General features: G+C 36.8%; 1 protein-coding gene across 1 annotated transcript; it reads right to left on the reverse strand.

The window, feature by feature from the left end:
• Positions 1–7,220: 7,220 nt before the first annotated feature.
• On the reverse strand, positions 7,221–12,636 carry LOC112292715 (putative serine/threonine-protein kinase At1g54610). Its single transcript, XM_073539288.2, has 7 exons — positions 12,017–12,636; positions 11,624–11,908; positions 10,624–10,941; positions 10,039–10,266; positions 9,797–9,897; positions 9,382–9,505; positions 7,221–9,245 (listed from the first exon to the last, which is right to left on the reverse strand). The coding sequence occupies exons 1-7, from the start codon at positions 12,443–12,445 to the stop codon at positions 8,589–8,591; spliced, it is 2,142 nt and encodes a 713-aa protein (XP_073395389.1). The 5' UTR covers positions 12,446–12,636; the 3' UTR covers positions 7,221–8,588.
• Between the last annotated feature and the right edge of the window lie 11,813 nt (positions 12,637–24,449).

Below are 24,449 nucleotides of genomic sequence, written 5' to 3' on the forward strand. Positions count from 1 at the left end.
GATATGATTTCTTCTTTCTACGTGTCTAAAGGTAATTGATAGGTTGAATACTTGACCAAAAAATTAGCTATTTATTGAACATGTTGGTAGCTTGAGATATAAGCTAATTATATGAGGCATGTATAAGAAACTTACTTTGCAAGTTAAAACATATGTTTTACAAATTAGATACATGATAGAGATCCTATAGAACATTGTCACATAGCTCTCAGTAAGATTATATATGTGGCGGCAAAAATGAAGCCTTCATCATTCTCGTCAACTCCTTTCTTGCTTCAAGTTTAGTTTCAAGGATCTTTAATTTTCTTATCTTTTAACAATAGCCATTCTAATTTTTTTTGAATATACATACTTTTTTATTTTTATTTTACCATCTTTCTTTTATAAAACTATCATTTATTTATTTTCCTTCATTAATTTCTTATCTTAAATAAAATTTTAATGGTATAAGATCAAAATTTAAAGAATTAATTAATCAATTATAATTGGTAATTGAATTTCAATTCCAAAGCTTTGTAATTCCAAGATCATATATCAAATTTATTAAAAAAACTATTATAATTTTTTGTTTTAGCTTGATTTTTATCTTTTTTTAATTATGTGATTTAATATTGGATAATTTGGAGGTTTCTTTTTGGAAAAATTAAGATCTATATATAAAATATATAATGCAATTTGTATTGCATCCAATAAGATTCATGTTTTATAAGAAATAAATTGATTTGTGACATTATATGCTTTATAACTTTGACAACTTACAATTAATATCAAATAAGATGATGCTGCATTCTTTTGCCAATTTTTCTACAAATTACAATATGAAATAAAGAAATTGATGCTCAACTTAATTGATTCTTAGATATTAAGTCAAGCAATTGACTTTATTATGATATGTAATAATTAGCTATTTGAATTATAATCTAATTTTTGTATAAGTAGGTGTCAATATATTTACAATTCAGAGGCAATATGAATGTTTTCTCAACACATACATTTAGAAGTAGAAAACATGCAAATTGGTACAATATGTTTTTATATATCTTACTTAGCAAGAAAATACTTAGTATTTTCAAATAGAATTAAGCTTATATTGTAGCAAACTTAAAGAAACTATACAATATTTTCCAAAAAATGTAAACCACAAAATAAAAAGTATAAATATCAAAGAAGATAATATGTTGAAAATCAAGTTTGATTAGCTATAATAAGAATTATACAACTAAAATCTTATATAACATTTAGTGAAGGTCATATCTTATAATTTTCTTAAATATTAGCGTGGAATGCCACTTAAAGTCAATGTTATATTTTTTTAGTCACAATAAACCTAAAATAACTAGATTAGAAGAAAATTTAATAATATTAAATATCAAAAAAAATTATGACTATTAATTTTTATTTTGATTAGAAAATTTTATAAATAATATCTTCAAAAAATAATAAATGACCATCTATGACTTCTACATGTATGTATTTAGTTTTCTTCACTAAAAAAATGCTATATCTTTTAACAAGATCTTCATTGAAAAAATAAGTTGTGGTTTATAAATCTATCAATGCAAAAACTTTGTAATGTTGAAATCCTAAATTGATATCTATTGTAACACAAAAGATTAACTTTAAGTGGTATTATAAGCTAATATTAGGATTATCAAGATATTTTTTAGAAAAAAAATATAAATATTCTTCTTAAATATTGTTCCTATGATTACTTAATTAATCTTCAAGAAAGACTTGAATTGCCATTTGGACCAATCTAAAGTTTATCACAAAATAAATTAATTGAATTCAAAGAGTATATTAAAGAGAATCTCGTAAAGAATTTCATATGCCATTTTAAAATTCTAGTAAGAGTTCTAATCTTATTTGTGGAACAAAAAGATGGATCATTGCAAATATATGGATTATTGAAAGCTCAAGATGATTATTATTAATAATAGGTTTCTTCTACCTTTGATAACCAAATTTCTTAATCAATTGAATCAAACAAAGATCTATATCAAAATAGATCTTGAAAGAGCATACAATCTAGTATACATTAAATAAAAAGATAAATAGAAGATTGTATTTTAAACCAAGTATAAATATTTTGAATAAAATATTATGCCTTTTGGACTTATAAATGTTCATACTACTTTTTAATATCTTAAAAAATAATATTTTTTAAGAATTTCTTAATGATTTTTTAGTTTTTTAATTGGACAACATCTTAGTCTATTCTAAAGCATAAACTTATTATTTTTTGTTTATTATAAAAACTTAGAAATATAAGACTATATACTAAGATAAAAAAGTGTATACTTTATACTACTTAAGTTGAATTCTTAAGATACATCATTTCAATGATAAACTTATAATAGATCTTAAAACATTTGAAATTATAATGACTTATAAGATCTTAAAAATGATAAAAGATGTCTAATGTTTTTTAGGATTTGTCCATTGAAATAAGATCTTCATTAAGAATTTTTCTCAAGTTACAACTCTATTTATATGTGTATCTTTACAAGTCAAATTTCAATAGAATAATGTAGTAGAGACATTATTTGAAGCATTGAAGATAATTTTTGTTTTTACACTAATCTTATATTGTGTCAAATTGTTTTAGGTATTTTAGTGGAAAAAAATGCATCAAGCTTTGTTTTGAGTATCATATTATTATAAATAGGAGTAAATGATAAATTTTACCTATTAGCTTTTCATTTAATTTTTTTTATAATTGTAATCAATTATGATATCCACCGCAAATAACTTCTTATAATTGTAGATTTATTTCAAGAATAGTGTTATTATCTAAAAAATACTTTAGATCTAGTTATTATATATACGGATTATAAGAATTTCAAATATTTCATGTCAACATGTGTTTTGAATCATTGCCAAGCTTTTTGGAATATGACTTTGTTAATATTCAAATTCAAGATACCTTATCAATTAGAAAAATAATAAAGTTTGTTTGATGTCTTTTCTAGGCATTCTTATTTTAAGTCAAAAGATAGAGATATAGCTTTTGATCAACAATATGTGAATTTCTCAAAGCTAGAGCAATTTCATCTTTGAGTAATGAAATCAATATTAATTATTGATTCAACTTTTCTAAAATAAATTAAATGAAGTATGTTTTTTTAATTTTTTTTATTTATGATATTAAAAAAAATCTTTAAAATTTCATAGTTACTTTAAATTTGAATTCAAGAACAATGTATTCTATTTTGAAAGATGATTATTTGTTTCAAAAGATGAAATACAATTGTAAGCTTTTCAAGCTCATGAAAACTTTCTAATTGCAACATATTTTCAATATAATAAGATCTTAGAATTAATTTCAAGAGATTTTTAGTGGCTTTAAATGTAGAAGGTTGTTAAAGATTTTGTACAATGATGTGATATTTTTTCAAGTTCAAAAACTCCTCATCATCAACCTTGCAAACTTCTACACCTACTTTCTATACTAAAACAATTATGATCTTTTGATTCTATGGATTTTAACCTCAAGTCTATATGACTTTATATTTGTGATAGTAGATTATTTCACTAAGATAACACATTTTGTATTATGTACAAAATCTATCATATGTAAAAAAAAAAAAAAAAAAAAAAAAAATCATAATATCTATTGCTATCATAGATTGCAAAGGAATATTATATCAAATAGAAAATCTCAAGATTTTAGAGAATTCTTTTTAAGATTCTAAAAGTGGATGTAAATTTATCTTTGGCTTTTCATCTTCAAATTGATAGATAAATAGAATGAATAAATCAAGTTTTGGAGAAATACTTAGAATATATCATTGACTATAATTAAGATGATTAGATTTTTTTTTTTTTTTAGCAAAGTTTCTTATAATAACAAAATACATTCTTCTATTCAATATACACCTTTCTATATTAATTATGATTATCGTCTATGACTTGATACTTTTGACTTTCCAAAAGTTGATAATCCTATGATAAAAGACTTTACAAATCATCGATCAAAACTACATGCAACAATGAAGATACAATTAAAAGGAGCTCAAGAATAACAAAAGATAAATATAGATGCCTATTACAATAAAGTATCTCAATTCTACGTTGATAATATGATATACTTATTTTGTCTTAATATCAAAACTAACTACTCTAATAATAAGGTTGATTATTGTAGTCTTGGACCATTTTTTATATGTAAAAAAATCAATCTAATTTCTTATTGATCATAATTATTGGAGTCTATAACGATCCATCATATATTTCATGATTTTTTCTTTTTTAGTCATATAAGACAATGAATATTTTAGAAGGAAGAAAAATGCCACCTCTTCTTTTAGAAGTAGACAATAATTAAGAATTCAAGGCAAAAAAATCTTAGACTTAAGACACTATTGAATTAGATTAAAACAACTTGTTTATTAATGAAGATACAATATTAGTAAATAGACATAAAAGCTTGCCAAGAATCTTGAAAATACAATAAAGAAAATTAAAATATTTCATTAATTACATCTATTGAAACTAAGATGAATAATCAATCAATTTTTTGTTATAAAAGAAATGAAGTTCATTAAAAGTTACATTCTATCATTTATCTTTTTTTATAATATATATATATATATATTTTGTAAAAGAAATGGACAACTAACAAGCAATAAATTCAACTTAAGAGCTATTATTTGTGAAATTATCAAATAATACATTGTAATTATTCAAACCTTGAAGATAATATAATAAAAATAAAGACCTTCAATAACAACATGTTTTCTTTTAAATAGATGGTAAGATGCAATATGTTAAGTATCACAATCTTAGAAGAGTCTCTTGATATATGATGATTTTATTATAGGTAGAAATGACTCTTAATAATAAAACAAATATTTTATTTGAAGAAAGTTACATAGGCTTGAACAATGTTCAAATGTCAAAGTAATCTTCTTGCTTTCAAATGGAACATTATTGATAGTAGAAAAGTTCTATCAATTATCTTCAAAAGAAACAAAGATTAAAAAATACAATTTGTTGCATCTTAGACTTCCTCAACATGCGATCATCACTCTTTGTGGAACTTGTACCTAAAAAAAAAAAGAATAATATCATATATATATATATATATATATATATACTCAAATAAATACTCAGATAATATGAATAGATAGAAATAGATGAAAATAGATAAATTTACCAATTAGCTACATAATTGACAACACAAGTTATTCACACATCTTATTAAGTCTTCAATCTTGAGAAAACATTCTACATACCAAATCTAATCTCTTCTTTTATTTCTTACAATGCATCAGTGGCCTAAATTAGGCTCATTCTTAGGCTCAAGAAGCAAATTATTAGGCAATATAGCATTAAAGAAGAAATAGCGATTTGGCATGATGATCCAATATTATCTTTTGTGAATAAAGTTATTACCTTATCTCATTTGATGCCTTCCATATCTTTTAGATGATACATAATATTATCAATGACAATGTTCATCAAGAAGGTTTAAATGTGAATGTGATGATATTAGAAGACAATTCTATGTGAAAATACAACATGTTAATAAACAGTACAACCTATGTGAAATATGCTTCTTTATTTTTTGACAAGATTTAAAAATACTTTCTCCACTTAATATGATGGCAATATTTTAAATTTATACAAAAGGTTTCATGACAAAATAGGGATTGGACTTGCTTTATAGTCTTAATCAACAAGTGCTTGTTCTTGACCTTTATTTATCTTCCAAATACAAAACAAAAGAAACAATTAATACCAAGGCACAAAAAAAATTCCAATTGATAAATCAAAGGCCAAATTCCTTCATATGGTTTGGATTCAAAAACATAGTGTAAAGAGCCCCTACTTTTTTATATAATTTCATGACTAAATTTCAATACAAGCCATTGCTGAGTTGAATCTAATTTTTAATTTTATTTCATTATAACTTGTACAAACATCCCAAACTGAAGTAAGATAGATAAAGTAAATATTACTACCCTTGAATGTTGAGGTCACATTATGCATCTAAATTAAGCAAAATAACCATCTAAAAATAAAATGTCGAACTTAAATAGGGATAATTATAAGTAATTATTTAATAGAATTCTTTGTAGTTCTTAAACAACTGCATGACAAAATTGAATAAACTTCAACTGATTTTCTCCTTATTGACTTGCAACACATCATAATAAGCCAACCACACAACAACAAACAAACAAAAATAACCAAACAAAACAAAACCCACAATTCAAATTATGTTGTCTAACATACTTTCTTAGTATGCCATTCTTATATTAGAATCAAATTAATCCATACGATTCTAAGTTAATTTGAGAGTATCACTTTCACAACAATAATAGCAATTTGTAATTAAAAGTATCATTTCTATAATGTGTCAACATCCTAGTGTTCAAAGAAATACTACTTGGGATGCATATACAGAGGTTAACTCAGAATCCTTCATTATTGATCGAACTTTGGAATTTAAGACACTCCACATGAAATTGGGACAAGCCATATTCAGACTGTTGGATACAGAGGTAGTTGTGCTCCAAATACTGACAGAGTTCACTGATGAAAATCCAGATGTCACAGATTCGGTCAATCCAAACACTACTCATTTTGAACCTCCCAGAAGTTTCACCACAAGAACTGACCCAGACTACCATTCTAAACTTCAAATGATGAAGGCCTCTGCTCAGTTCCAATCCGGTCATTACATAGAATCATGACACATGCGAATGCAACATCCTAGTATCCAAAAACAATTAATGACATCTCAATCTGATAAGGACATCTCGAAAATAGACCAAACAAATGGAAATGCAATTAAATTCAGACATGATAAAGGTAGGACCTTAACATTTCAAAAATAAATCCAAGTCAAATCTTAACTGACAAATGACATCCTTCAGATATTCAACCATACTCTACTCAAGCATAATATCATGCCAATAGAATAGGTGGACAAAGAAAACCAGATATGAAACAAAAAGAAAAATTTGAAAAAGTCGTTGCAGACATACTGTACACCCCGAACATATAAATTCCACGAAATCTAACGCAACACAATTAGTTCCAAATGACAAAAAATAAGCAACCCATCATGCAGAAACCAAACGTACCATGCCATACCTAAACGAACTATGACAAAAACTAGTCAGCACAACGAAGTGATTTTCCATGAAAATAACATTCATGGAACAACGCAACAACTTCATTCAAGAATTCATTTCAGAATGAGAAGAATGTGACGATACTAAAAAATATACATATAAATCAAGTTTTAAAATGATAGTTTACAATAATACAACATGATGTGAAAAGCAGGACACAGAAAGAAAACGTAACTGCTACCGGCTTTCACAAACATTTCACCGAAAAAATTTACATCCCACCCACAGGATGCCGCTGATAGATGATACAACCCATAGAATATTAACATCCCGGTAAAGCAGCAATGACAACGCAATCCTTCCCAATCGCCCACCATTCCAATCAAACGACCACAAAACGGTGATCAAAAAGACCAGTTGCAGCCGAGGTAGGATCCAGAAAAAAAATGGATGCAATCGTGAGCACAGAGGCTAACAAAAGCAAGACAGAGAATAAAAGATACAAAAGCAAAGACACCAACACAAAAATGACAGCGTCCCTGCATCGATGTATCTTGCATCCAACTCACGTCAACCCGGGTCAAACGACCAAGTAGCAACATAAACACCTGCAACATGCTCAAACCCGTGGCTCCAGCCACGACCTCGAACACTGAAAAGACCACACAAACCATGCAGTCACCGGCTCTTCAAGATTTCGCAATTATATGATCACTTCATTTCCATCCACTCCGCCGATCTCCACATAGGCTCGGAATCCACGAAACCCATCCCTAATCATTTTCCCCACTGCCGACATCCTTGTAAAAGAAGCCGGCGGTCCTAAAGGCCAAATCAACGCACGCGTGTCACGGTAACCGACACGAAGCAGAGGCCCGCAATAACACATCCGCACCTGTTCCGTCTGACCTCCATGTGCACGCAGCTCGCCCAGAACTCCCGTACACCCTTCTCACAACCCTACCTTCAACTCCATATCTTACACATTCCACCCAAAAATAGCTATCCCCACCTATTCCCCCACTCCTTGCCCAACCCTCTCCCTCATTTCATCACCATCCACACACCCACTGTCGTTCCCCTATGACTCGGCGACCTTCACCACGCCGTCACCCGATGCATGCTCAAATCCAACCCCGCTGCTCATGCCTCGCGTCGTCGTTACGCGCAATGCGCTCCCGTTTCCCCTAGTCACACGCTCAGCCTGCCCTCACCTCTAAATGCGCATGACTACAATTCACCACCTCATCCACCGCCCCACTCCTCTCCGCTTTCAATCGCTTCTCAGCCTTCCTTTCCTTCCCTGCACCACCGCACTTCTCCAAGGATCGCCCATAACAAAGCCAACTTCACCCCTCTCACCATCCACATACTCCAGCCCTCCACTTCGCCCACCACATCCTCCCAAACCCACCAACCTCAACACGCCTCCAACCCCTGCCCCCCACAACAATCACGCCCACCTCCAACACCAACTCCACAACCACTCTGCACAACCGCTTCTCATACGTACGTCACCGTTGTCAGAGACTTCACAGCCATCGGAACCTTGCACGTCGCCTCCCTGCCATGCAATTCCACCGCACCCACGTTCCGCCCATACGGCCCCTCTGTCGCCACCGTGTACCCCTGTTCCACTTTCTGGCTTCCCTCCCGCTTCAACGACTCCTTCTTCTCCCCCGCTTCCGCTCTCGCGCTCCGCCTGCTCAACCCCTCCCCTTCAATGTGCCCCCCCTCGCCGTCCCGACCCCTTCCCACCCCTCGTTCCCTGCTCAGGTTCCCACCCGCCCCGCTTCTGCTCCCTCCTCCACCCAACGCGCTTGACCTCTCCGCTCCTTGCCCGCCATCCGACGCTCCCATCACCTTCGTTGGCCGCGACATCGACCGCGATCCGCTCCGACCCTCCTCCTCCTTCTGCCTCTTGTTCCACGACCCGCCCCCCACGCTCCCGCCCACACCACCCTGCGGCCCCGAACGTATCGATGCGGAACCCGCGCCATACACCCGGCTCAACATCACCGGCGACGTCCCTTGCATCCCCGTGAACATCTGCGTTGCTGCCGGTTTCGCGTGAAGCATGGGATACGCCACCGCCTTGTCTTCGTGCACAGGCCCGAACTTCTCACTCTTGCTCTTGTTCTGCCCCGGCCGGCTACGTCTCTGCCACGCACAACCAACACATGTCACTCACATTCCCCACGCAACATCTCTCTCTCTCTCTCTCTCCCTCTCCCCCACAAAACTATTCTCCACATCCCACAACTCCCACCCCCAACGTCTCCTCCCAAGCTCTTACATATGCCAGAGAAGCTGGCAGCTCCGCATTCGCCTCCGGCGCACCGCCCGCTCGAACCACACGCTCCCGAGTGCCCGGACGCTTCACCTCCGTGTTCCTTGCTCTCTGCCCCAGCGCTCTCTGCCTGCAATCACCACACGCACCATCCACCTTGCTCAGATCGTCACATTCCTCCGTGCTCATTCGTAACACACCCATCACTGTCACCACGTCTCCTCCCCCTGATCCACCCTCCTGCATCTCCGCCCCCGTCCGCCACCACTCAACACCCGACACCACTCCCTACCACTACCACTTCACAACACTCCGCGCCTACCCACAATGCACGCAAACTGCGCCCCGCTCACATCACACCACACCACCAATCCTTGCACATTCCCACACCGCATCCTCGCCCACCGCCGCCACATCTCACCTGCGGGCCTCGTCGTCCCGAATCTTCGCATCGAACTCCTTGCTCGGCGGGTACTGCGGCAAGCTCGACGGCTCGCACGCAAGAGGCTTCGTCGTGAAGAACTGCACAACCACACCACACACGCCCTACGTCAATCCACCCACGCCGCTCAACCAACCCATCCCTCCTCCATCCACCCCACTCCTCCCCACACCACCGTCCTCTCCAATCGTATCAAATCCTCACCCCGTCCACTCCCTCACCTCGCTGCCCAATGCTTGACTGGCGTTGCCCCTATCCGCCGGTTCGATCGCCAGCAGCGTGTCCAGCAGTGCTAGCGACGACGCCGGAAACTCTTTGAACGTCTCCTGAATGCACCGCTTGTACGGCTGCTGAGGCTTGAATATCGTCGCGTGCGGCAGCTTCGACTTCTTCCAATACTCCTCCGACGGCGAACCGCACAACTTGAAAATCTTGTGCAGCTGTTCCACCTGCCACCACACACCCATGCCACAACCAACCCCACTTCAGCACGCGCCTCACATTCCACACACCCCCCCCCCATCACTCACCACACACTCGCCGCGACTGCCCGCGCTACCACCTACGCGACCCCTCGCCACCCACTCTCCCCATCGCTCACCACTCTGCACACCGATGCAGCGCCCGCGACTTCTACACTCCCACACACCAACCACCACATCGCCCCACAACACACTCCTCCGCACCTATCGCCACCTCATGCACCGTTCCATCTTCATCTATCCACCCAAGCCCCCTCCCCCCGACTACGCTGCCTATCGCCCATCCACCGTATCCGTCAACGCAGCAACCAAACATTTCCCAACCTCCGTTCGTCCCGGCATGATGGGCTTCCCCGCTAGCAGCTCCGCCAGTATGCACCCCGTGCTCCAAAGATCCACCGCCACGCCGTACTCCGTCGCTCCCAGCAGCAGCTCAGGGGGCCGGTACCACAACGTCACCACGCGACTCGTCAGAGGCTGCTTCTGATCCGGATTGAAGAAAGTTGCCAGCCCGAAATCTGCTATCTTCAGCACCCCGCTGTTGTCCAGCAACAGGTTCGATCCTTTGATGTCCCGGTGCAGCACGCCCTGCCGGTGGCAATGCTCCAACCCCCGCAACAACTGCTGCATGTAACACTTCACCTGCACATCGCCCAGCCAAGCAAATCGCTCGTCAGCCTCCACACTCTCCGCCTCCCCTCCACATCACCGCCACGCCTCAATGCGTCCACCCCACCCTGCAACCTTCCCACCTCACAACTCCACCCCCTCCCCCAACAAACCTGCCCACTTACCTCCACGCTCCCATCCACAACCACTACCCATTTCTCCCACCCGACTTCCACACTTCCTCACTTCGTCTTTCCCATTTCGCCCCTCCATAAACACTGCCCGCTGCCACCCGACACCCCCTCCGTCCTACCGCGTTCAGACCACGCCCACCGCCTCCAACGCACTCGTACACACCCCCCCCCCCACTCCGCATTGTCTCCAAAACTCAGTCCCCGATCACATTCCCACATCACCCCTGGCCCTCATACTATACAACGTCCACTCCCATCCACGTTTTCCCTCATCCCATCCAACTAGCCACCTCCCCCTATCCCCCCGCAAATCGTCCGCCCCCTACCCACACCCCACCTCTGCCCCGCCCACCGTCACGTACTTCTGCTCCTCGGCATGCACCCCTCGCCACCCACCCTCGCTGCGCTCCCGCAATTACGCCGACCACCATCGACCCCAGCTCTCCACCACGCTGTCACCAAACAGATCACTCCCTACCCTTCCCCTTCCCCTTCCCCTACTGCGGGGCATGCATCCGAACCTGAGCTTCCGTGAACATTATGCCCGGGCACGCCGCCAGCCCCGCCAGGTCGTGCTCCATGTACTCGAACACCAGATACAGGCTGCACGACATTCGAGACGTCACCAGCCCCTCCAGCTTCACCACGTTCGGATGGTCCAACCGTCTCAGAACCTGGATCTCTCGCGCCATAAACCGCACGCTCTCCGGCTCCAGGTTGTCGAATCGAACCTTCTTCAGCGCCACGATCTTCCCCGTCTCCAGATCCCGCGCTTTGTACACGTTGCTGTACGTTCCCTGCCCAATCTGATCCCACCCACACCCACCCTGTTAATGCTCCCCCTCCACAACGCATTCCGCTCCATCACATCCACTCCCCACATTCCCTGCACCCCCACTACCATCCCCACTCACTTTGTCCAGCTTCTCGAACGACGCTGCATGCCGAGGTATCCACCCCTTGATGGCCTCCCCCGCCACCTGCGACAGCCAGCCCGGCCATCCCGCTGCCACCTGCTCCCCCTCCAAGCTCTTCGCCACCGCGCCCGACCGAGGGTGCGCCTCCGCGTGCGCTCGCTCTCCCCGTCTCCTGCTCCCCACCGAATCGTCTGCCTTCACCTCCACCACCTGCGCCCCACTCTGCTTCGTCCGCCCCTTTGCCCGATCCTTCTCCTTCTCCTTCTCCTTCTCGATCACCAACACCGGATCCGCCGTCTCCACCTTCGCGCTCGACCCGGGCCGTCGCGCGGACGACCGGGTGCTCGCGCTGTGGTTGCTCGCCTTCTCATTCGGGCTTCCCGACTCCACGTACACTGCCCGCGGCTTCGACTTCGCACAGCCCATCCCTGAGCTCCCACGTCCACGCCCCGCTGATCTTACGTCCGCCGGACTTCTCCCGGCCCCCACCGACACTACTCCTCCGACACCTTACCATGCACGCGCCTCACCGCCATCACACACCTGCCCCTCTCAACTCACCACCCCAACGGTCCCCACCCCTCTCCAATCTGCTGCGCGCCACACCTCCTACATCGCCCGCCCTCACACACCCTCACGCACCACGCCACCACCACAGCACAGCACCATCCACTCCCCCGCTCGCACCCTCGCTGCTCCCGCCAACCTCCCCGCTCCCATCACCCGCCGCGCTGCGCATTGCCCTCCCGTCCCCCTCTCTGCCACCCCCGAGATCGGCCACCATCAACAACGCTGCCCTCCGATCACCGTCCCTCCCCCGCGCCTTGTCCCCGCCCGCCTCAACTCAGCCTCAACCTCAACCTCCACCCTGCTCTGTCCCCCCCCCCCTCCCACCTGCGTCCACAATGCCCAAGCTCTCCACGCCTACGCAACACCTCCCCTACCCTAACCAAACGCCCCACCGCTCCGCTCTCCAATCCACCCCGCCCCACAATGCATCGCAGCCTCCCGCTCCAAATCCTGCCTCGCCCAACTCCACCCCACCAAACACCTCTCTCCGTCACTCCTCCGCCCCCTCCTCCCGCAATGCACGCCCCCACTCGTCCTTCCTCCGCTGCCCAAGCACCAGGACCCACGCCAAGCCTTTCGCACGGCAACTGTAATGTCCAAAACCCGAATGCAATCCACCAACCATCCCCACGCACCTGCCCACGTGACCCCCGTCGTCGCGATGGACTCGCGACCTCCCACGCTGCGGCCTTTGCTATCTTGCGTTCGCAGCCGAGGCGATGGGTGCTTCGCTTCGCACACCTTCCAGCCAGCAAAGCATGCACGTACAAATCACCTCCACCGACGAGAACGAGAACGACAACGACAACGACAACCAAGATGACCAAATGCGACTCAGCAGCAGCGAAACAGAGCGCGGACAAAGGTGGTGACTAAAGGGGGGCGAAAGGCGGGGGATGCGACGCAGGCTGTGGGTGCGGCTCGGAGGAGGAGAGGGGCTCCGCGCGGACACCCAGACACGCAGCGAGCGAGCACGGGGAACGGGATGTGTTGAGAACGCCCTCCCTCTTTCCCTCGCTTCGTCCCTCTCTCCCTGGCGAGGACAGTTCCGGACGAGGATCCCGCGACGCAGGGAGGAGAGGGGAGGGCAGTTCTGGACGGAACGGGAGCGGGGAGGGGGGGGTCACCCACCCGGCCCGAGGGCCCCGACGCCCATTGCAACGGCATCTGACGGTTATTTGAGGAGGCCCGTCTGTTTCGTCATGGGAGTCTGTGTGGGAGATATGGTTTTGTTAAGGTGGAGTCCCCCAGTGGGCTCGCGTGGGTTCCATGGGCTGGGCTGAGCTGGACTGGGGTGCCTGCGTTCCCCGATAGATGGCTTGTGCATGGTTCCCCAAGAAGGGGGTGGCATGGCAGTTCGCTCTGGTTCCCGGGATGGCGCACGCGGGGGGAGCGCGGGGTTGGGTGGGGTGGGGGCTGCTTTGAAGTGCCGCCGATGGCGCAGATCTGAGCCTCTCGCTCGCATGGAACAGATTTGCTAAATTTGAGTGGTGTGACTTGTTTGTGCGTTGCGTTTGGTCGCGTTGCTCTGCGTTTCCTTTTGCAGGCTGCTCTGCTTTGCAGGGGCGATGGGCGGCAGCAGGAGAGTCAGGATGCTGCTGCATTACCACTAGTGTCCAGGATGCCCCAACCCCAACTGGTCTATTGGCACTTCTTCTGTGTACTGGGTGCTGCTGCTGCTCCCTTGTGTGTGTGTGTGTGTGCAGGAGGTATCTCTCTCTCTCTATTTGTTTTAGCCCTCCTTTCTCGCTTGCTTCCCGACGCTGGCGGATGGATGGATGCTTTCGCATTTTGGTCCCCTTGCGTTGCTGTACACTGTGGAAACATCTGATTAATTTATATGTACAGGGCTTTCTAGGTCCATGAGTTTTATGTTTGTTATTTTTAATTGTTTTTATTTGAAGTTTGCCGAATATTATCACGCTGGTGGGATGCTGTCTTGGAGGGCTTTGGTTGGACAGTTGTTCTTTTTATTGGTTGTATCGTTTGCAAACAATATTTAGTCGTGAAAGAGAAGAACAACTGATAATGTCGAACTGAGTTTGATACTGTCTTGTTTTTGGTTTAAAATGCCCACCCATGATATTTGATTGTGTATACATGATTTGATAGAACTGGTGAGGTGGTTGGAGTTGGTGTTGATATGTCCAGCATCTGTTGTGTAGGATGTGCCATTGTTTGTCTTTTGGATGTGTTCTTGAGTATATTAATTTTATAGTGTCATCTTCTATGCTATGATACAAAAGTTGTGGTGTATATAAAATTATTTCTTTAGAATATTTTATGAATTCTTTTGTGTACTTATTCATATACTATGTATTTACATTTATTGGTTCTCTATTAACTGTTTTTTGTATTTTAGATTCTTGTGATATTTTTTGAAGTTATTTTGGTCCTATGTTCATATATATATATATATATATATATAGTAGATGAACTTGTGTTGTTGTCATGGAAAGTATGATTCAAATAGGATGTGTTTGTGAACCAAAGAATATTTTTTAAATACACATGCAATACAAATAGAAAAAAATAAAATTCACATTGAGCTTTTAATTACAAAATAGGATAGGTAAAGCCGTGCCATTATCATGGATTATATGCAAAAAAAGTAATTTATTATTTTCAAGGAATTACTTGTGAAAATAAAAGAATATATTAAATTATATTAAAGAAATGATTGCATCCAATGAAAATTTAAACCTATTCAATGGATTTTTTAGGTAAATATGCTAGTAGAAGACTTAAGCCTTGCAACAAAGCTAATTTTCACGAATGTATTGTCAATGAGAACCAGTATGGTGCAAGCTCAAAATTGCTACCTCAAAGGTGTACATATAATGGTCAAAGATCCTTACATGACTCGGTTTCCTAATGGAGTAGTAGAAGTGTTAGTTGAATAACCTCATTGTTAAACATAGCCAATGAAGAGGTATTCATACACTATTGTTTATCAAGAATCCTGCTTATTTATAAAATCTTGTTATTTGTGTGTGTGCATGATCAAGTTGATCTCTAAGTGACCAAAGTTTTTATTCAATTGTCAGATGTATGTATTAAGCTTTTACATTCCATAGATCAAGATGGTCTAGTTGTTGAATTTCTCAAGAACAATCTCAACAATGGCATCCATCACATCTCATTTGTGGTATGGTCATTCCTACCTTGTGCAAAACATTTGTAATTTTTTCTCAATAATTTTTAAGTCTAATTTATCACTAATCTATTTTTTAAGTCAATAGTATCAACTCAATAATATGCTACATAGGTGAAGCAAGTATAAGAATATTCTTAATTACAACTCCAACATAGAAGCAAGTTACAAATTTGAAATGTTTCAACAATCCAAAGATAATATGGAAATTCTCATCACATTCCAATAGATAATAAACTGCTCCCACTATTGTATTATGGTTTAGCTACCATGTAAATATAATACATATTTACATATTTAATATAAAATTTATTATACAATATAATAAGATCCACCTTTATTAGACATTGGTTACTCTTCAAATATTATTTTGTTTATTTTATTTGATGTTTAGTGCACATACTATATAAAACTTATTAGAAAAATGATAAAAGAAGGATTTTGTGTAAAAATAGGTAGTTAGGCCAATCACAAGGATGAATGGAAATGGATGATAAAAATCTCCATTCTTACTAGCTAAATTCATGTCCAATGGACTTCAAGGAGGTTGTTTGAGGCCTTATTAGGAATTAAGATTACTTTGTTGAAATTGTTTAAGTATTAGAGGTTATGATTGTCAAGTTTAGGATTTTGGATATGGTTTTGATGAAAATTTTATGTAATATGGAGTTTTTATGAAGGAAATATAGGCACTCAAAGTCAAGGTATTGATTTTGTATCTACTATCACTCGTTGGGATATAGCATATGCATATGAAGGACTTTTGATGATCAAATTCTACAATTGGAAAGCTGGTTTAAAGAACTATATTTTTCAAACAAAAGACAAAAGGTTTGAATTTGATTAAGAGGATCCATGATTGCTTGAAGACAACACTTTCAAATTGAGGTTTCTTAGTGAACCAATTTCATGAGAGATTTGATTTTAGCCATTTAAACAAATATTTAGCTACAAATTTATATAAATATGTATTATTATAATGTAAAGCTATATACCAACTTTTGTAGTATTTGAACTTTGGATTTTTGAAATGTTGAGAATGAAGTACTCAAGTGCTTATAAATCAAGGTTTAGAGCATCTGCTAGGGTATCTAAGATGCCAAACAATTGGAAGTAGATTTACGGTACATTTTTTGTAGTAAAGCTTAAAGATAAAGCCTAATTTATCTAAAAATTTGAGAAAAACTAAATGATTGGATCAAGAGATATGAATTTATAAAATTTGGTGGCAAAAAATCTTTTGTGGAAGAAAAATAGTTTGAAAGGATTTTGCTACAATTTGGGCATTTTATGTAAAGTAAAGGGATTATTGGGAGCCAAGACTTTATAAATATGTTAAAAATGGACATATGGAGCTATGACAAAATTAAGGTATAAAGATGGATATTTATAAAGAAATTGTACATTTTCTTTTAGCTAATAAAAAATTGAACTTACTAGCAATTAATTATTTATGATTTGGTATAAAAAAGGATGTTAATGTATTTTTGGAGGATTTAAAAAGCCTTGTATACAAACCCTCTTATATATTAAAGGTTTTTATTATTAGAACGTCTTTCTATATTATTATGTTTATTTATCTCTTATAATAGAATAAATCACTTATTATAGCCTTGTTAATAAGTTAAAGCTAAATTCTTTATAGTTAAGTATTTAATGTATTTTTAGAAAGAAAATCATGTTATATGACATTGTGCTTACATCTAAATAACTTCAACATAGGCTTGAACATGTAATCATGTTTTTTTGTAGGACATTGATCGAATAAGCATTTGTGCTTTCAAGCATAATTTAGAATATAACCTTTTAGATTTTATTTCATAAACAAATGCTTGGTGATGGCTCAAGTCTACTCAAACAGGCACTTAATATTATTGCAAACTAACCCTTTCAATATTATTGCAAACAAATTTATATTGTTAGGTAGATAAAATTTGTAGTTTCAAGTTTTATTGTAGATTAAGTGAATTTGCGAAACAAACATAAAAATATTAGTCTCAAATCTATAAAACCTTAATTATGAAACCTTTATTATGAATTCTTATTGAAATACAAATCTTGAGTACATTTTCTTTTCTCATTTATTTATTTTATTGTAATTTCTTTTTAAGATGTGTACCTATGTTTACAAATATATATATATATATATATATATAAACATCCATAGACATGTATAAAATAAAATTATATAATAATACATAAAATAATTACTAAAATTAATATATAACTTATTGAAAATAAATTGTCAATTTTCAATAAGTTGAATATAGAATATTAAATATTTAGATTAAAAAAATAATTATAACCAATGGAATTAAAATCAAATACTCCATTGTAGAAATAATGCATTAATTTCTGTATTTTGAAGTATTAAACTTAAAATTGGTTCTATTTAAAGATGTACCTCATTCTATCTAAAATAATTTGACCATTTATTCATATTGAAAAAGTCGGCTCCAATGATGCTACTAAGAAATATTATTCATTGCCAAGGACTTTGCAATAGAATCCGATTAGTAATTACATGACTAATAGATTGTGTTCTTGAAGTAAGAATTCTTTGAGGAATTTTTTTTAGAAACTTAGTGTGTAATCTACAAATTATATTAACCGCTACAATAAAATAACTTTCATTAATTTTAAAGAAAAAGAAATTTCGAATTTGTATTCTATTTGTAATAACAATAAACAAATTCCAAAGTCGATTTATGAAGTACATTGGTTTGGATTTATGACAACTTATTTTTTTCCCTGATCAACTTTATATGGTACTTTCTTGATGCTCTTTCTCTAATTCTTTCAAGATTTTTCCCTTAAAAAATTACAATTTAAATTCCATACTAAATTGTATTTTTGTGAAAGTTTTAATTAAATGAGTATTAATTATTTATATTTTATATTTTATATTTTATATTTTTATTTATTTTTTATTGACTTTTGTACATCTTTGAATGTTAACATATTTTTGTGATATTTTAATATAATTTAATGTTTTTTTGTATTTTCATAAGTAGTTCTTTGAACAAAATTAACTTCATTTTTTGCACATTTTTCATGATAATAGCATGGATTTATCTATTCTACTTCATAGTTGAAAGCTCCATTGTGTATTTTATTTCTTTTTGTTTACATTTGAAAAGCATTCTTTGGCTTAAAAAATGCTTTATTTAAGTCACACTTTCCACAATAATGACATAGATTCATCTAATCTATTTAGATAATAATTAACAACTATGTTCACACTTAGAAGAAAAGTAAATAGATTTGATTACTTACTATCTAATATTTAGAAGCCGTGGTTAAATATAATCTTAAAATAATATCATACAATGCTTTAAATGAACTATTATAATATATTTGGAATATTTCTATATGTTACATAAACACAATCCAATTTTAGTCACATAAGTTTTATGCATAAAAAATAATATGACATAAATTATCAATTTTAAAATATAAGATCTAAAAATTTTAAAATTATACATTTAAATAATTAATTGGAAGAAAGAATCATTGTAATTGATGGAAAAAATAAAATAAGTTGATTTGATAAGAATAAATTATAAAACATAGAACAATATAATAATATTTATCAATTAGATGACATATAAAAAATAAAAAATAAAAAAGAAATAACAAGTAAAAGTGCCAAAAGTATGTAATATCTAGCAAAAATAGATATAATTAATTAGTGATACAAATCAATTAAATAAGAGAAGAAATTTAGTAAAAAATTATTTTACAATGCTTTAAGATTATGATTGTTAATTAAATTAAGAAAATATTATAATATAGGAAGTCAACACATTTTTTTAAAATAAAATAATAGAAATTTTTAACAAATCAATCAAATTATTTATTAAAAATAAATCAATTAAAAACTCAAAAAAATAAAGCTAATAAGTAAAAAAAATTAAAAATTAATTATATGAGTTATGTATATATATATATATATATATATATATATATATTGAACACTAGATTTATTTTATATTTTCCAAAAATTGAAGTTTAGCTAATTTATTTCAATAAAATATTCAGTTAGGATTCCAAGAACATAAATATTTCTAAGATAACAAAATATTATCTTTTCTTTATAATCAATATGAACTTTCTTTAAAACGTTTATAAAAATATATATAATTTTTTTTCATAAAATATATTCTATTCAAATTCACATTCTATGGATTGATTTTGTTAAAAAAAAATCACAACATGTATATACATTTATTAAGAGGAATATTAAATAAATCCCTATTTTTAATAAATAGATCCACCTTTGATAAAGAATATGGTAATCATAATGAATGTGGTTAGTTTTTATTGGGTTAAAATTTATTAGTGGAAAAATGAATCTACATGTCATTTTATTTATTTATATTCATGATGATTAAAATGGATTACTTTAGTAAAAACTTAGGCCTATTTAACATTCACTTTATTAATATTATCTATATATTAAGATTGCTTAAGGAGAGAGGTGGTGGCTCTCCTTCAACATATGCACTCCTCTTGATTTTCATCAAAAAACTTCACATTCTTTGGAGTTCATAAACTAAATTTTCACTAATTGTTAACTATTTTTGAATTTAACTGCTGAAGTTTAATTAAAATACAAATCTGTAAAATCTGTGTTATGGAACTCATGTCATTGTCATGGATTGCATGCAACATCAATGTCTCATCAACAAAATGTTGGCTGTGATGAACCACAAAAGCTCCAATTTTAGATTCCTAAGAAGAATCCTTTAATGGAGCTTCTTATTTAATACTTGTGTTTGCACTCAAAGCTTCACCAACCCAAGAAATGTGGTATGAGAGTGAGAGATGTGGCTTATAATTTGAAGCATGTATATGCTTTTTGATGTACAGAATAGGTGCTAATCAAAACTTGTTGAAGCTTTTTTTTGAGACGTTAGAATTAATTGAGGCAATTGTTTACAAGAAAACAAAGCCAATTCACCATTCTCAAGGAGTGAATTGTTTTAAAATTCAATTTGAATTTAATATAGAGCTATATTTTGACGGAGACAATTACTACAATTTCACATCCCTTGATGAGTTGATGCATACTTTTTGTATTTATTATTCTTATTCTTATTCTTATTACTATTACTTCTTCTACTACTTAGATTGATATGGATTTTTCAAAACCTAACTAGAGTGGACTATTTATGGTGGAAGATGGATTTATATAATATGTAATATTTATACAATATGCATCTCCAACAATGTGCAAAGAACCCTAATTTAGAGATGAGACAAGATCCATATTTGACAATCCAAGAGGCATCAATACTAAGCTTATTTGATCTACTTTCATTGAAATATAGTACATTCAATTTCAAAAAATCCAACTCATGGCACAACTACTTAGGAATTGAAATAGGAGTTGTGTTTTGTAGTTCATGTTTGCACCTTCTCAATGATTATGTTGAGCGACAAATAAGTGAATTCATTTTAAAATTCTAAAATCGAATAAAACTACAACTTGGAGGTGCTGATGGAGCAGAGTAATATGATCAACATAGGCTTGAACATGTAATCATGTTTTTTTGTAGGACATTGATCGAATAAGTATTTGTGCTTCTAAAAAGTCAATTATAGATAGCTATAAAGTCAAATTTGTTTATATGAAGCTTTCAGAAAGCTTCTATAGATAATATGATGGAATTAATCTATTTTATTTTTATTTTTTTGTAATCATATAGATTATTATTGGTTTACATGTGTATGTTTGTGACATTATCTTGTCTTCTAGAGATGAGTTCAACGAGGAGTGATTTTCATATATTGAAGAAATTCAAGATGTGTTGAATTGTATTTGCTACATATTCTAATCTTTGTTCTTTTTAAAGATAGCTGATAGGCTCTGTCAGCCTTTAATAGTGACCTATACTAAGGCAAGAAAATCACTTTTTTATTTGATCATTCTTGAGGCCTTTGTAACTTCCTTCAAATAAAATATTTAGAACACCATCAGGAATTGTTTCTACGTTTAATAAAATCACCAAATATCGAGAGTCTCTTCTAAGGTCGTAATATTAAATACATTATATCTTGTTGTTTGATCAAAGATTACATATTATTCTTAAAGATCTTTATCTCAATTTTATCATCTTGAAGGTTGTGACAATTATAATGTCTTATCTAGTAAATTTGAAAATGAAAGCTTGTCAAGGACAAGAACTCGATGAAAAAACAGTTCAGACAAGTAAGCCTTCACTCAAAGAAAAGTAACAAAATATGAATAATAAGTATGTATATTGAAAAGAGAAACTAGAATGGCTATTGTCAAAAGACACGAAAACTAGAGACCCTTGAAACTAGACTAGAAGCAAGAAAAGAGTTGACAAGAGTGAAGAAGCCTTCACTCTTGTCTCTATATATACTATCTAACTAGGGGCTACGTGGCGACGTTCTATAGGACCTTCAATATGTGTTGACTTTGTAGGACACATGCCTTGACTTACAAGGCAAGTTTTTTTACGTATGGGCCACATAGTTAACTTGATCTTCAAGCTAACAACATGTGTGGCACATGGCCAACTTGTTGACCATGTTTCTAATCCAAAAAGTCAATTAAAGATACCTATGAAGTCAAAGCAGCGTCTAGGAAGTTTTTAGAAAGCTTCTATATTGAATATTATAGAATTAACTTACTTTTATCTACTTTTACTTACTTCTACCTATTTCTATATGTAATTATTAGCTTACATGATTATGGCCGTGACATTACCCCCCCTTCTAGAGACGAGTTCCACGATGAGCGGTCATCATATGTTGAGGAAATCTATGATGCGACGAATTGTATTCGCCACATACTCTGATCTCTGTTCTCTTCGAAGATGATTGATAGGGCCTCTCAACCATGGGTAGTGCCCCATACCAGGGCGGGAAGACCACCCAGTTATTTGATCATTGTTGAGGCCTTCGTAACTTCCTTCAAATAGAATATTCGGAACACCATCAGGAGTTGTTCCTACTTCTAGCAAAATTACCAAACATCGAGAGTCCCTTCCCAAATCGTGATACCAAACGCATTATAACTCACCATCTATTCGAGGAAGAACATGTCGTTCTTGAAGATCTTCATCTCGATTGCGTCATCTTGAAGATTGTGACAATCGTAATGTCTCGTCCGGCAGATCAGCAAACGAAGGTTCTTGAGTTGAATCCGCTGGTTGTTGGCTCTCCATCTAATTAGCGTCACAAATACAAAGAAGTTACAAACAAGGATAGGAAATTGAATGTTATCTTGCCTCAATCTTGTCTCTTTTATAAGAGAGATTTTCATCTTGGTTTTGAAGGATGTCGTTGATGAAAAACTTTGACTTTAGCTGATGCATTTGCTAGATTCTTGGATGGCTCCCATGAGCGTTCACTAATATCATATCCGTGCCAATGAACAAGATATTCCAGCTTATTTCGGCGCCGCCTTGAGTCTAATATCTCTTCCACCTCAAATTCTTCATTATTATCTACTTCTATAGGAGGCGGTGGCATTTGTCTTCTTCCTTGTATATCCACTGTCTTATATAGTTCAAGAAGAGACACGTGGAATATAGGATGGATCTTCATTGACTCCGGTAGATGTAACCGATATGCAACTGGGTTGATCTGTTCAGAAACAGAAAAGGGGCCAAGCCTACGATAGTCCAACTTGTCACAAGGTCGAGTAGTCTTGATATTACGACGAAGTAGCCATACCTTATCACCCACGTTGAGTTGTGGTTGCTCCTTACGATATAGATCTGAGTTTATCTTTTGTCGTTCTTGAGCTTCCTTCAATTGCGTCTTCATTATTACATGTAATTTTAACAACCGATTTGCCATATCTTCTGCTGCAGGATTCTCAACTTTTGAAAAATCAAAAGTATCAAGTCGTGGATGATAGCCATAATTGGCAAAGAAAGGTGTTTGTTGCGTGGAAGAATGTACCGTATTATTATAAGCAAACTCTGCCAATGGCAGAAGGGTTGTCCAATCATCTTTTTGGTAGTTGATAGTACACCTTAAATATTGCTCCAAGACTTGGTTTATGCGCTCTGTTTGTCCATCAGTTTGAGGATGGAAAGCCGAAGATAGCTTTATGTCCACTTTTAAAATCTTGAAAAGGATCCTCCAAAATCTTGACACAAATTGAGTTCCCCTATCTGATATGATATCTTTAGGTAATCCATGATAGCGATAGATATTATCAATGAAAAGCTTAGTTGTTTCTTCACCTGTGATAGATTTTGTACATGGTACAAAATGTGCCATCTTGGTGAAACAATCTTCTATCACAAATATAGAATCATAAGATCTTGAGCTTGGAATATCTGTGATGAAATCCATAGAAACAGAAGACCATGGTTGTTCTGGTATACGTAATGGCTGAAGAAGTCCGTAAGATCGATGACGAGGAATTTTTGATCTTGAACAAATATCACATGATTGTTCAAAGTCTTTGACTGACTTCCACATTTGTGGCCACCAAAAATCTCTTGATATGAATTCCAAAGTCTTATTATATCCAAAGTGCCCTGCTGTTGGAAAGTCATGACGTGCTTGAAGAACACGTAAACGTGCTTCTCCTTCTGGAACATATAGGCGTCCTTCAAAATATAATAGATTATTCTTGAACTCGAACTTAGAAGGATCATGAGACTTGGAAGAATTATTCTCGATATCATAAACAAGAGGGTCTAAGGACATACTGGA

Source organism: Physcomitrium patens, chromosome 15 (genome assembly GCF_059467195.1).
Source record: "Physcomitrium patens ecotype Gransden chromosome 15, ASM5946719v1, whole genome shotgun sequence".
In the NCBI taxonomy this organism is placed as follows: domain Eukaryota; kingdom Viridiplantae; phylum Streptophyta; class Bryopsida; order Funariales; family Funariaceae; genus Physcomitrium; species Physcomitrium patens.

Bases quoted from the DNA above. Each gene is read 5' to 3' on its own strand.
- LOC112292715 (XM_073539288.2), bottom strand. From the start codon at position 12,445: ATGGGCTGTGCGAAGTCGAAGCCGCGGGCAGTGTACGTGGAGTCGGGA. The intron at 10,942-11,623 runs GTTCGGATGCAT...GGCGATGTGCAG, and splicing joins TAATGTTCACGGAAGCTCAG to GTGAAGTGTTACATGCAGCA. The intron at 9,246-9,381 runs GTAAGAGCTTGG...TGTGCGTGGCAG, and splicing joins TGCCAGCTTCTCTGGCATAT to AGACGTAGCCGGCCGGGGCA.